This window comes from Eptatretus burgeri, chromosome 6 (genome assembly GCF_056783735.1).
Source record: "Eptatretus burgeri isolate ZD-2024b chromosome 6, Ebu_testis_v1, whole genome shotgun sequence".
Taxonomy (NCBI): domain Eukaryota; kingdom Metazoa; phylum Chordata; class Myxini; order Myxiniformes; family Myxinidae; genus Eptatretus; species Eptatretus burgeri.
This window is the reverse complement of record NC_140966.1, coordinates 32,395,280-32,409,526: the sequence shown is the minus strand read 5'-3', so window position 1 is coordinate 32,409,526 and position 14,247 is coordinate 32,395,280. Positions and strand designations below refer to the sequence as shown.

The window sequence follows — 14,247 nt, the reverse complement described above, 5'->3', positions numbered from 1 at the left end:
GCACCACTTTTAATATCAGTAACCCACATTAATCACACAAAGCATGGGGGGCAAAGTTCGCCAGTCCCCCCCCCGCCCCCTAATACAAAGCGAAAGAACAGCTTAATGTGAACTTCCCCACTGAACCCGTATTGCTGATGGATTCTGAGTGCTGCAGATTTGGTTTTTCAAATGAATATGCTTTCCAAAGAGCCAATGCTCCCCTTTTTCCCCCTCTGCCCCCCTCCCACCCCCATTGCCTCGCTCGAAGCACTTCGGCACACAAAGGCCGAATGATTAGCAGCAGCTCTGCCTGCAGGCGCGCCCGGGGCTTGGGGGAGGGTGGAGGTGGGGGCTAGTGAGAGTCGGGGTGGGGGTTACGGGAGAGGGGTAGAGTGAGAGGGTGAGAAAGAGGGACAGGGAGGAAGGGAGCTGCCCGGGGCGTGGATTAACGTGGAGTGTGAGTGAGTGAGAGAGAGAGAGCGAGAGAAACGTACACACACACACACACACACACACACACACACACGCATCACGCACACACACACACACATACACACATACATACACACACACACAAGGATAAACCCGCTGCCTTTCCATTCGCGTCTCTGCCGGCACAGCCAAGGAGTAGATCCAACTGGCGGACCTCGAGCTCGTCTGGCCCCAAGAGACCAGACCGGAGCACCGGGGGGAACCTTGAGCCGTGCGTCCTGCGTTCGCGATGTGTTGCTGTGCCGTGCGCTGCTCCTTGTTGGCGTTCGCACTGGCGGCAGGTGAGAATTGTGCTTTCTTAACCGGTGAACAAAACACCGAGGTGTTCACGCACACCTACAATGGTCTCTCCAATTCTCAAGGTCGCTCTGACCTGTTCCCTCTTCGTCGCGCCTGCTCCGCGCCCAGCACGAAACTTTCCGAAAAGTTTTGCGCGAAAACCAAATTAACTTTCGATCTGTCATCACCAAGTATCCATTTCTTTTGGGGGATCTCGTGGTCTTTTTACTTTCCCGTTGCTGTTTCGCTCTCTTCTCTCTTTTCCAAGCAAGTTTACACCCCCCACATTTACGACTCGTTTGGTTGTTCTGAAGTCGACCCTCAAGATGACTGTCTGTGATTTTGCTGAGTGCAGTCTACCCTCTCATGGCTCTGTTTGCTCCCCCTCTGCTCTCACTCTGCTTTAGCCATCAATCATCCTTGAGCGTTATGTTTATTATTGCTTTTCCTTCATGCTTTCCATCTGTCCCCATCTTCCTCGCATTGAAAATCCTTACCTCTTTCATGACCCTCGACTTGTGTATAAACATTTTCTCATTGTTTTTAATCACTGGAATTTCGTTTGCCCGGATTTTTGTTTCATCCCGGCCGTTTGGTACCTCCTCGTGTCATTGGCTCCTGAAGAGTTTGCTTCTCGAAATTTATTTCTCCATTAATAATAATAATAATAATAATAATAATAATAATAATAATAATAAAAACAAAAAAAAACATTAAAATCGAATAGATGTTGCGTGAGAAAAGTTCAATCGTCCAATAAGAGCAATTTTTTTATTTTCCATATTTATAAGGATACTTTTGATATCAATTCTATCGATACATGTATTGATTGAAAACTAAGAATAACGTTGAGCATTTATTGAACTACAGGACGAGGATGTTTTACCCGTCGCTCGCTGATGGATTTAATCAAAAGATAACATGTTGCACTTCACAAACATTCTGTTCTATCCATTCTATCATTTGCCCGAGATCATCTTCCATCTGTTTGGAACTCAACCAACATCACCTTCATCAACCATCCTTGCTGCTTGTACGAGTATACGGTGTGAGCAAAAATATCTTTCGCTTCGCTGTGAAGCTCGGTGTTGCATGCTTTGGTTTGAACTTCTGCTTAAAATCAAGAAAATGAAGCATTTTTAAAATTTCGAATCGTTCTCACCCAGATTTCAACATCACCGTAATGCATGTTATCAAGTTGTTGAAATATGCTTTATATAAGATGATTTGTAATGCTGAGGACCACCATCAGGTGGTGATATACAATACACATTTATATAGAGAGAATTTGGGTCTCTCTCCCCCCCCCTCCATCCTGAACCCCCAATCCCAGATATAAACATACAAACATTTTTGAAGCATATATAAACATACAAACAAATAAATATACAAATTCATGTTTATCGTATAGACTGTGTCGGAAACACAAAGCAAGAGTTTGAAAGACCCTTCCCATGTCATTTTTCTCAATACTGCGCAGGGTAAGGTGTTCTATAAACTCTCAGAGGTGTGCGAGCCAGGCTCAAAGGCAGTGGTTCGCACACATACCAGAAGTAAAATAAATAAATAATATAACCACAAACTATTCACTCAGTTATGTCCTACATCTTATGACCTTTTCACTAATTTACTTCACTGAGAAACCTTAGAAACTGAGAAACTGAGAAAACTAACTTTACAGTTAGTGACTATTATTCTGTCAAAAGACTCAATATTCCACAATCTTTTGGAACGAATTCCCTTACAATAGCCTGGTGAAACCAGGTTATCTGCTTGTATATTTTCTTCTATCTATCTTCTATCTATAAATATAATCTATCTATAATTCCACAGTGTGTGTGTGTGTGTGTGTGTGTCTGTGTGTGTGTGTGTCTGTGTCTGTGTCTGTGTCTGTGTCTGTGTCTGTGTCTGTGTCTGTGTCTGTGTCTGTGTCTGTGTCTGTGTCTGTGTCTGTGTGTCTGTGTCTGTGTCTGTGACCGCTGTTTCTCGACAACCACTGGTCCGATCTAATTAAAACTTGCCAGGTATATTGCTGGGGACCTGAGGATGTGCCTTTTCAAGGTTTGATATTAATCGGACAAGTGCTTCCCAAGTTATGGCCATTTATTTACCAACCAATGACAAGACACGTTATTGCGTTGGCGTGGCCGATGGGGGAAGGGAAACTCAGCCACGTTCCCCATTACGGGTTACAACGTACGGGCTTCCGGAGAGTGATGACTTCGTGTATTCTAATAATTTCTCGATTTCTTATGCGCATTTAAAGATAAACACAATGCCCCAAGTTATGATCGTTTTCATATTAGACGGTGCATACATTTCGGTAACATCAGAGTGCTGGTATGCTCCAAACCAGGAAGTAAATTTTTTTTCTCTCCTCTTTTTGTTTTTCCTTGCGACGACATTGCAAAAAGGTAAAATACGTTGGCGCTAATTGAATAATTGGCCATTAAAACCTAAATTGCGAATAATCGTAACTGTGATATGCGAACTTCCAGGCCACACACATACGGGCACGCGAGAGCGAAGAAACGGCCTGTGTGGTTGTTGTTTCTTGCTCGCGGTTGGAATATTTATTTATTCTTTTTATTTTTTATTTATAATTTTTACGGGCACGTACTAGTAATAATAAGTGTGTGTGTGTGTGTGTGTGTGTGTGTGTATGTGTGTGTGTGTTGGTATGTGTGTCAATGTGTCTTCTCTATAACTCCAAAACCATGAAACCTCGCGCCCCAAAACTTTACATCTATATATATATATATATATATATATATATATATATATGTATGTATGTTCCTGAAATACAGCCAAAAAGGTACACGATAGCGCAAAAATTTGAGGGCCACCTTACTCGCCATTCGCCTGCGGTGTGCAGTATCAAGTTTCGTTCAAATCGGGCAACGAAAAAAATCATTAAAAAATCAATTCCCGATTCAGTCAAGTACTCTTCGGGATTATTTGATCAATGCAAACAACCTCAGTGGTATAGTTCACTGGAGCTATCTTTTTTTTTTCTTGAAATGATTTTTTTCATCAACCGCTGTCACAACGGGAACCCAACGGGTTCACGGATCGTCTAGTACATACTAAGTCCGAAGGGAACGCCAAGAGAGGATTGAAAATTGGGTGTTTGGGTAAAGTTAAACACCCATTTTGAAGATAATTAACGGGATTATTAAACTAAAACCAAAAACGGACTTACTCTTGGTCAGCCCATGTTCACCTCACAGGAGTTAGAATCCACCATTTTGTTTCGGCCAACACAAAAAGCCTTGGCGAAAAGCCACGATGACCTCTCATGGACTGATTAAAGAATATAATCAAAATCTGTCTGTAGACTTGAGGATCGGAGCTGGTGGACTAAATAACTGTTGAAATCTGGAGTGAAATGTGAAAATTTAAAGAAATTACCTATTTTTATAACTAAGCGTATGTACGTATTTACTTTAAGCAAGCTCGGCTGTAATCCCTGTTTCTTCACATTTACAAATTGACAAAGCTGAAATTTAACTTTTTCTACTGTTTGGAGAATTATATTGAGTGAAGAAAAGATGTAGAAATGCGCCGAAAGTTTAAATTAATCTTGTGCAACAAAAATAATGACGATAAAGCGCTCATCATTGATACCTACCTGATCTTCACTGTATACGTTGCTAATCACCTGCCAAGCCAGATGTTCTTCATCAACCGTTTCATTGGAGTGCTTGCTGAGCGCTCTACAAGCTGCTTGGTAATGGCTGCCTACTTCTCTGAACTCCCAAGGTCAATCATGATGAAACTTTCTACACCTTTCTTGGGGTTTTAAACGGTCATTTTCTCACAAGATGGGAGTCCAGAGGGAGTGGAGAGGTGTGGGTGGGAGTACAGAGGGAGGGGGGGTTGGAAGAGGTGGGAGGAGGGAGTGGGGTGGGTTTCTGGAGGGAGTAGTTGGAGGGATGGGAATGGGGTAAGGTGGGAGTCCAGCGGGAGGGGTATGGAGTGGGAGGATGGACCCGGCGTTGCCCAGAAATTCCGGGAACTTTTAAATGTGTGTCATCCATCGGGAGGACCTGAAGTAGGAGGACACATCTGATAGTATTAGCTGGTGGACTTTAAATAAAACCCAAAGGTGTTTTTTGAAAATAATCGATGTTATCGCCAACATTCTGGTGAAATTTCAAATTCCCACCAACTTTAGTACATCGTCTGGTCTGCTCAGAGAATTTGTTAAAGGCGGGCCAGGGACAAGAAGATGGCATTAATTGGGGCCACTAAAGTAGTAGTAGTAGTATTTGTAGTAGTAGTAGTTATTATAGAATATATAATAAGATTGGGGCGGTTGGGATTATACCTTTCTAAAAAGAAAAAATGTGCATCCAACCAAAAATGAAACCAGATCTACTCTGCTATTTTACGCAATAAGCAAGAGCTCAGGTGATGTTTCACCCACTTACCAGTGGGCTTCCCAAGGCCAATCTATTGGCCTGAGAGAACTCACTGGGACGTGGAGGAAACGTCACCTGAGACCGGGTCTGCTCTTGCTTATTGCTTAAACTAGCAGAGTATCTTCCTTATGGGCGATCTTGTTCCAAGCATGCAACACGTTCTTCTGACGCACACCTTTATTTGGGTGGTGTATATGCAACTGACAGCTCTGTTGAGGCAAAAATAAATAATGCAGGTTACGTGCATGAAGCAAAAACATACCTACTGCTTATAATTCAAAACACCTCACTGCACTGGAAAACTTGGGGACAGGAATACTGCACTGTAAATGGTGGAGACTTTTAATACCCTCCCCCACCTGGAGGTGATGCAACATGATACACTTTCACATGAAGAATTTGCATCCGACCTCTCCCCCCCCCCCCACCCCTAAGGCCACCGGCAAAGATAAAAACACAAAAAAAGCAAAGATAAAAACACTTTTCATGAATTGGGGTCATGCTGATTCTATGTAACAAGTCTGGATGTAATCAGCCCAGAACTGTAGGAAGAGTGGCGTGACAAGCAAACACACAAACGCCGGTCCGTGAATTATCGTAAGGATTAGCAAAGTAGATCCAGTACATTTTTTGGTTGGATGCACATTTTTTTCCTTAAAAAAAAAAAAAAATTATGAGTAGGTATGCTTACACATTGTAAGCAATAACGAACCATGTTTCGTATGTAGATACATAATACATAGCAGCAGTTGCAGCATAACCTCCCATCCATTGTCTCGGGTCACTCACCTGCAGTGAGCACGTGAAGGCTGCACTTATTTTCGGATATTTTAATTTACAGACACTTTCCGATGGTTCTGTGATTTTTCCCGGTGTATCAGCTTCGATGTCCATCGGTATGCAAAATTTCAGCTTTCTACATCACCCAAAAGGTGGCGAACATGAATATCAGTCAGTCAGTGGTTAGAATGAGCTTTATATATTAGACAGAGTATATACACAAAAATATACGATATATCATTTTTGGAAATATCACGGACACAAAAGTACATGGACAGATGATCGGTTGGATGGAGCTCATTTTAATGTCCGCCGTCTCCGACATTGTCAGTTGGTCTGTCGTTCGGACAGTCGGATAGTCAGATGGACGGTCGGTCGGACGGTCATACTGAGCTCATTTTAATGTCCCCCATCTCCGACCTTGTCAGACGGATGGGGACAACAAGTAGATGATACTCGAGGTCACCAAAAAGACAGGGGACAGAGAGTATCATCTACTTGTTGTCCCCCGCCCCTCTGACGAGGTCGGAGATGGGGCTTTTTTTGTATACATTAAAATAAGCTTCTTTTTTTGTATGCATTGTCGAGGCTCATATGAGAGCTGAACTCCATACGATACGATACGACCATCTCCATATGATACGGCCTTATGGAGCTCCATCCGACCATCCAGCCAACCGTCCGTCTGATTAGATCAGGCTGTGATTGGCTGAATTATGTTGCTATGGAAACCATCTCAGTAACTTGGCTTGTGTATGTGATATTTCAAAATACATTGAGCATTTAGTTTTCATATTGTAGATATATATTCCTCATAACATTATCTCAACCTGATTATATCACAACTGTGATCGGCTGAATTATGTTGTCATGGCAACCATCTCATTGTCTTGTATTGTGTACATGATATTTCAAAACCGTTCAAGATTTAGCTTTCATATTCCTCATACCACCCAAACGGTGGGAGACCTAGAGTATCAGCTATTATTGTTATTTGTTGTTAAAATTTATATTGTTCCGGACTACCCCAAGAACTGTTTTGTGTACCACAGACAGGTTCATGTGCAGCAAGCATTTTCTGTTGGTCAGGAAGCACACAGCAATAGCTGGTGTGGCACTTGCTTCCTGGGTACCCACTACAGTAATGGGGTCCTGATCTAGACTTAATGTCTTGTAGGGTTTGACCAGTTCACTCTGGAGAGGTGCTTCTGCTCCTCGCTCAAGTGTCATGTGGACCTACTCCTATTGAGGAGTGGTTCAACTGTATGACCATGTATTCTGACCTTTTGGAGTTAGGATGTGTTTGATTGACCATATACTTCAGCTTTCAGGCTGAGCTGCATGTGTATGCTCATGTGACAGTCTTGGTGGATTATGTATTTTGGCCATGGGGTTAGAGTACACATCCCAAATTCTGTTTCAATATTTGATTTTTTTTTTTATTATTTACCTTTTTTCATATGAAAAAGGCATCCTGCAGAAGGATGGGGACCTACTCCTATTGAGGAGTGGTCTAATTGTATGACCATGCATTCTGAACCTTCTGGGCCAGGATGTATGTGTTTTATTGACCACTAGCAGAGCCGACCTTTTGCTTCAATGACGGACCAATTAGTCATACTGTTTGCCAAAAATTGCTATGTTGGTCACTTTGGCATCACTTTGTGAACTCAAAACAGCCCCTGAGGTATCCTGCTCCCCACCCCCCCTCCCCACCCACTTTGCCCCCCATTCGTCCTGATGTGCCTTCCTGCAAGAAATCTCACACATGATGACAGGCTTTGACAGGCCCCTCCATTTTTTTGGGGGGGGGGGGTAGACAAGGGAAGGAGGCCATATTTACTCGTGTGAAGAGTGCTTTAACCTTGGTGTTTCCCAGGTTAAAAAGGAAATTGTAATACTCTCTGCCACCACCACCACGTGGCACGACACGGTAAACATTTACATCAAGAATTTATGCCCCCACCCCCACACCCCCAATTGAAGCTGTGGCCACATAGCCTGTGTCACCCCCCACACAAAGTTGTATTGGTGCCCTGAGTTTGGAGTTTGTAACTTAAAATATGTGGCCATGCATAAGGACCAAAGCCACACAGAGAGACATGTTGGACTGTGTACTTTGGTTGGATGTGGGGTTAAACCACATGTCCCAAGCTCTGTTTAAATGTTTTGATTTTTTTTTTAACCTTTTTTACATGAAAAAGGCCTCCCTCAAAAGGAGGGCCAGCCAACAAGCCTGAAGCATGTGTCCGTGGATGTTCACTCTCCGGGGTGGACTGGTCTATAAAATTGAGAATTAAATTAACTTCCCGGTATTGGCTGCAGTGCAATCCTACTGGGAAGTAGGGGGCTGTAGCTCTGCTGGGCTCATGCCTAATAGGTGGAGTTTCTGCAACTGTTTAGCCAGAAGAGACTTTTAAAAATTATATATATATATATATATATATATATATATATATATATATATATATATATATATATATATATATATATATATATATATATATATATATATATATATATATCTGTGAAGGCAACGGCAAACCACCCAGCATAACCCTTGCCAAAAAACTGCTTCAGCAGAATTGATGCTCTGTAACAGAGTATGGTGTACATCAGAATCAGAGGGTATACATAAACACATTATACAAATACATACATACCTATCTGTGTTCATTTTTCACAATGTTTGGCATTTCAAAGATTATCATGTACATTGTGCAACAAACCAAAATCTGTGGTTCACTTGTTTTCGCTGAGATTGTGTGGCCATGACTCAGGGCTGGTTTGTTCCTTGAAAGAATGGTTTGGTCATTTGGGTCAATCTATTCACAAGGCTTTTGCCCTATTCATTTGGGAAGCAATGAATTGGAACCCTATGTTTCCTGGGCCGGATGTTCTGAAGTTTGTAAATTGATACCTGCGAGCATATACATGTCATAAACACCTTTTTTCTGTGCCTCTACATCTGCATCATATATTATATCTCCTTGCCCAACCCATACTTGCTTTTGCTAAGATAGAGTGATACACATACCACCTTCATGGCATCACCTTGAATTCTTTCTTCTCCTAATGCATCTAGTTATCATTTTCGTTCACACTACGAGTGATCAAAACACATTTTCAGAAAACGCCACTGTTTTAGTTTTCCGAGGGGTTTGCTATGTTGCAGGTATTGAAGTTTGAATGAAGCACCATTGTTACGTCTGATCAGTTCTTTTAATTACACAATCAGCAAAGTCTAATTGAAAACTTCCATGGCAAGTTTATTATAGATGTTTTTCAACCAGAAATGAAACATTACCCTTTCTGTTCTGCCAGCAGTGGTCATCACACAGGTCAGTTCATCAGCCTGGAACGAACCACTGGCTTGGAGCTCCTAATCTCCCTAATTAGGGCGAACCCTGTGCGCAGAGCTAACGCGCCATGTCATTATGCCGGATTTGTCTGCCATGCATGGGAAACGCTCGGAATTGAGTTTCTAAAGCCATGCTCTTACCTAGTGTATTACACATACTTTTTGATCCCTGTCAATTTACTGATACTCTTTCTTTCAATTATGCAATGCATTCTTCCATTGAATTCCCCTGAAAGTTTCAGCAGATGCTTCGCTTGCTGGTCTTTACAAGTTTTTAAAATATATTTTTTAATAATCTTCTTCCTTGTCTTTGAGTTGCCAGAATGTTTGTCATGGAACTTCGATTGTTGGTTCAAAATCTACAAAACTTTTATTCCTGAAACAAGTATCTGATCTTCAGAAATTAAAATGTGGATATCTTGATGAATTGCATTTTTTCTGTACTTGCACATTATCAAAGATGTAAACTATTTCACAAAAATAGACCGAATTGTCCCATGGCTTGCCTGGTCCTGACCATAGAAGGTCAAGCGCCAAATTTGATTGAAAGCCCATGCTTAGCCTTTCAGTAATGGTGAAAATAAAAGCTGTTTTGACCTTTTTGACCCAATGATGATCCACTTAAAATGTGGGTTGGGGTGGCTTGAACAAACTCGATAATGGCTGATATAAAGAAGGCTTTTGTGCCAGGTCTTGTGAAAGTCTTACCATCAATTCAGGAAATATATAAAATTTATGTTCACGGATGGATGGATGGGTATGTGGACAGATTGCACTCCATGGTGTGCAAGCTTCTTGGAACATAATTCCAACTTTTCTGTAAATTAGGTCACTGCATCAAATTTCCATCTGTTTGGACAATGGATTGCTCATCCTGCTCTACACATCATCATATCTTATTTTAATGCCACTTTGGGGCTCCTTTTTAACATCTAGTCTTCACCTCGAGATTTTGGAATTTCTTCATAGAACTTACAACCAGAATAGGTTCCTCAATTAAAATGATGATGCCCTTCCCCATACCTCTATCTTCTCCCAACCTTCTTTGTCTTTTTTCCCCACCTCCACCCCTCGAACTCCACTCTCTCTCACCCCCATTCTACCTTTTCATCCTTCTCTTAGTTTTATCTCCCACCCCAACTTTCCCAAATTCCATTTTACCTTGGCTATTCTTGAGAAGCCAATGCCAAGTCACCCAAAAAACAGCAAAATGTATTTTGCTACTTTGTTTTTATAGTGATCTAAGACTCATAGTGGAGCTTTATGTGCACAAATTACACGGAGGACAAGTAATTAGGAGACATTTGTGCTCTTTTACATGAATTTCACAGAGATTAGTGGACAACTAGCAAATCAACGTAAAATATGGGACATATGAATGGGGATTTTTGCATCATGACTTAGGTGTGGTGCAGATAGTAATGCTAAACAGGCCACTGCTAATTTAGAAGTAATTATACTTGCTGTCCACTTTATAGGATGCAATCCTACTTAACATTTTTGCAAAATAAATTTGTTTAGCATTTACAACAAGGTGAAAGTGGAGGAGAAGTACCAGACCCAGTGAGTGGTGGAATGTTTAGAATGTCTGGGAGGTCGGTGGTTTAATCCCAGGCCAAGTCATACTAAATAGTTTTAAAATGGTACGTGCTGCTTCCTTGCTTGGCCTTCAGAATTTGAAAAGGACAGAGCATGCACAAACACCCATCGCTTGGCAACCACCGCACAGTCTTTATGGGCATATAGACCTCTTCTTGCATTGAATTTCCTGGTTATGGAATTTATATTATTGTGAAAAAGAACTAAAGATGCGCAAAGCAATATCTAACTCGGCTGACAGGATAGATCATCAGGTAGTGAATTCACTTTTGAGCTGTCTATACTTTGGGTTTGATTCTTTGCCTGACATTAAACTGTCATCCTGGTGCTTTGCAGGCAGTGTTGCTTCAATGAGCATGCTATCCCTCAGATGGAGTCTTCAACAGGCTGTCTGGTATACTCGCACTCGTCTGCTCGGACTCACTTGGGGACATTAAATATCCCATAATGCATTTTAAAGAGAGAATGCCATTGTTTACTGGACCTCCAAACAATTTCTAAATTTCTACCTTGGTTGAAGACTGCTTTGGCAGCCACCCTTAATGGAGTAGTGACTTATCCAGGGTTAATTCTCAACTTGGGAAACATTCACAATCAGTTGTGGGTAAATCTTGATATCACACCACATCATGGTAAGTGTATAGAAATAGTAAAAAAAAAACAAAAAAACAAGACATAAAACTAGAGTTCAAAGAACTCCTTACCCCATGCAATATTTTAGTATATCATTCAATTAAAATAAAAATAATGATTTAAAAGTCGTATAAAAAATTCCGGAAGTTTACCGCCATTGTTGCAGTGTCTTATGCACCACCTTTTTAACATGTCCAAGTACTGCAAAACTGGAGGTTTTTGGAAGCGGCTATAGGGCGATTTGTGTTCAACAATGCTCAAGTATATAATTAAATTGAAATAAAATAATGATTTTAAAGGTAGTATAAAAAAATTTATTCTGCATGTTTACCACCGTTGATGCAGTGGCTATGACACCACCTTATTTAACACGTTGCATTCGGTCTTCGTGCCTGTTGTTTGTGTCTTTTGTGATGTCTTTAAAACAGCACATTATTTTAATGTTTGAAAAGATTTTCTATTTTGTTTTTATGCCAGCGAGGCAGACAGAGTAAAGATATTATCTCATTCCTTTCTGCGCATGCGCGATTGGAACAAAATCACAACCAAAGTGCTACAAAGCTGTCGGTTCGTTTTCTGATTTATGTTCATTATATAAAATTCAATTTAAATGAAGATGTTTCTCGATCATCAACTGACATTTGTAGACGGATGGACGGACAGACAGACAGAAGTGGACCTGTTGCTTACCCCCGCTTTTCACTTCACGTGCGCGGGATAACTCGAGAGTTCATCGACCACCTTACCCCACGCAGTCTTGAGAAAAATGACAAGGGAAGAGTATTTTCACCTCTTGTTTTGCGTTTCTGACCACGATCTATATTAGGTTAGTTTGTGAACTTTGAATAACAGACACGATGCAACCATATGAAGCTGATGTGGCAAACGGATCAGTCCGGACCTGAGCCTTCTGCCAACTCTTCTCGGAGAAACTGACAATTTTGAATGATCTTCAAAACAGATCTTTTGAATGATACACTAAACAAACAGAGAAAGATACACTAAATAAACAGATCTTTTGAATGAAGTTAGCTCTGTTGTTGTTTGACTAGACACCACCAATTTTGTCTGAATCTCGCTGTTACTCCGCCCTCAGAGTGCACAGCAAATTTGATTAGTAAAGACAGTGTAAATTTTTTGTGAAGTACTTAAACTGAACTGCAAAACTTAAGGGCTTTGAAAGTGCAAACAAGGTGATTTGTGTTTAACAGTGTTCATCTATATAATTCAATTAATACAAGAAAAAGAGCAATCAATGATTGCAGACGCTCACCAGGACTTGTTTTATGTGGTGTATTTTGTGTGGCGTGTGCGTGCTATTGTGTTACGTAATTAATAAGATACATAATTAGAACTGCCACTTTATAATTGCTGGCATGACTGGGTACGAAGATGTCCTGCTTTTGATGCAACCCTGCTTTGATCGGACACATGACCCTGACCCATGACGGTTTTTTAAAAATGATTATTTATTATTTAATTGAATTTAGAATGGCATTCAAATAAAATGGAAGAACAACTAGGTAAAGTCCTGCATCGTGTAATCAGAAGGAACCCGGACAAGCAGAAAAGCAAAGATGAAGTCATCAGGAGGAACCTGGATAGGATTCACATTTCAGTTCAAACCCATTCAGGCACAGCCAAAAATCCTTATTCAAAAAAAAAAAGGGCTATCAAAAAAACAAGAACCCATATCAATAAGTTTAATAATTCAGCCTGCCAGGCCATGCATCCAATGAAGGTGAAATTTAAAATTTTTATTCCCCATCACTACTAGATCATAGTTGTGAAGTTTCATGTCGATTGATTAAGCGGCTCCAGAGAAAACATTATTTAATATTTTCTTCAATCCAATATGGCTGCCAAACCATGTGACCGATCAATTATTCCTCAACAAAATTGTACACCTAAGGCTTGGGGAACATTTGTGTGAAGTTTCTGCTTGATCTGTCCAGCTGTTCTGGAGAAGAAGATTTTTTTATAGGTTTGAGGGTAAATCCAATATGACTGCCAAACCATGTGACAGATGACATCGTATGTGTGAATGTTTTGTTCCTTCATGGATAGGCGGTCATACATATCAAGTTTCACCTAAATTTGTTCAGCCACTTCAGAGAAGATTTTTGAAGGTTTTTATTTTGCAAGAAATATGGCTGCCGAATCACGTGACCGATGACGTCATCAAGTTTTTTTTTTTGTTTTTTTTTCTGTGGAACACTTCATCCCGAGATGACCCTCAAAAATTTTTATACTGATCAGATGTAGTGTTCTACATATGCAATTATGACGTCATAATGAAGTGTTCTACATATGCAATTGTGATGAAAAACAGGAAAGTTCTGTGCAGACAAACAAACAGACAGACATACAAACAAATCGACCCAAACGCAATACCCTCTCCTTCTGCGAGGGTAATAAAATAATGTTTCAAAGGTGACAGAACAAAAGGAAAACTATTCAATTGGAAGTTTACTGCCGATGATGCACCGTCTTTTACACTACGTTAATTAACACGTTATATTAGTTATTCATGCCTGTTTTATGTGCCCTTTCGGATGTCCCTGAAAACATTAAGTTTCCTGTTTAGAATGATCTTCAATTTTGTTTGACTGCCACTGACGGACAGACTGAAGCAATTGCTTCACCACAATTGAGATACTGAACAATTTGCCAAATTCAGAGCCAAAGTACTGCTAA

General features: G+C 40.7%; 1 protein-coding gene across 3 annotated transcripts in view; it reads left to right on the top strand.

Moving 5' to 3' along the window:
- Positions 1–372: 372 nt before the first annotated feature.
- Positions 373–14,247, top strand: part of ROR1 (ROR family WNT receptor 1) — a 167,964-nt gene continuing 154,089 nt past the window's right edge. Inside the window, exons 1-2 of one of the 3 annotated variants that reach the window (XM_085884491.1) lie at positions 373–439; positions 603–755. In XM_085884491.1, coding sequence (XP_085740617.1) covers positions 704–755 — 52 coding nt within the window. In that variant the 5' untranslated portion in view covers positions 373–439; positions 603–703. Of the gene's footprint in view, positions 444–463; positions 756–14,247 lie in introns of those variants that run through there. The other 2 variants (XM_085884492.1, XM_085884490.1) reach the window with 2 other exon arrangements.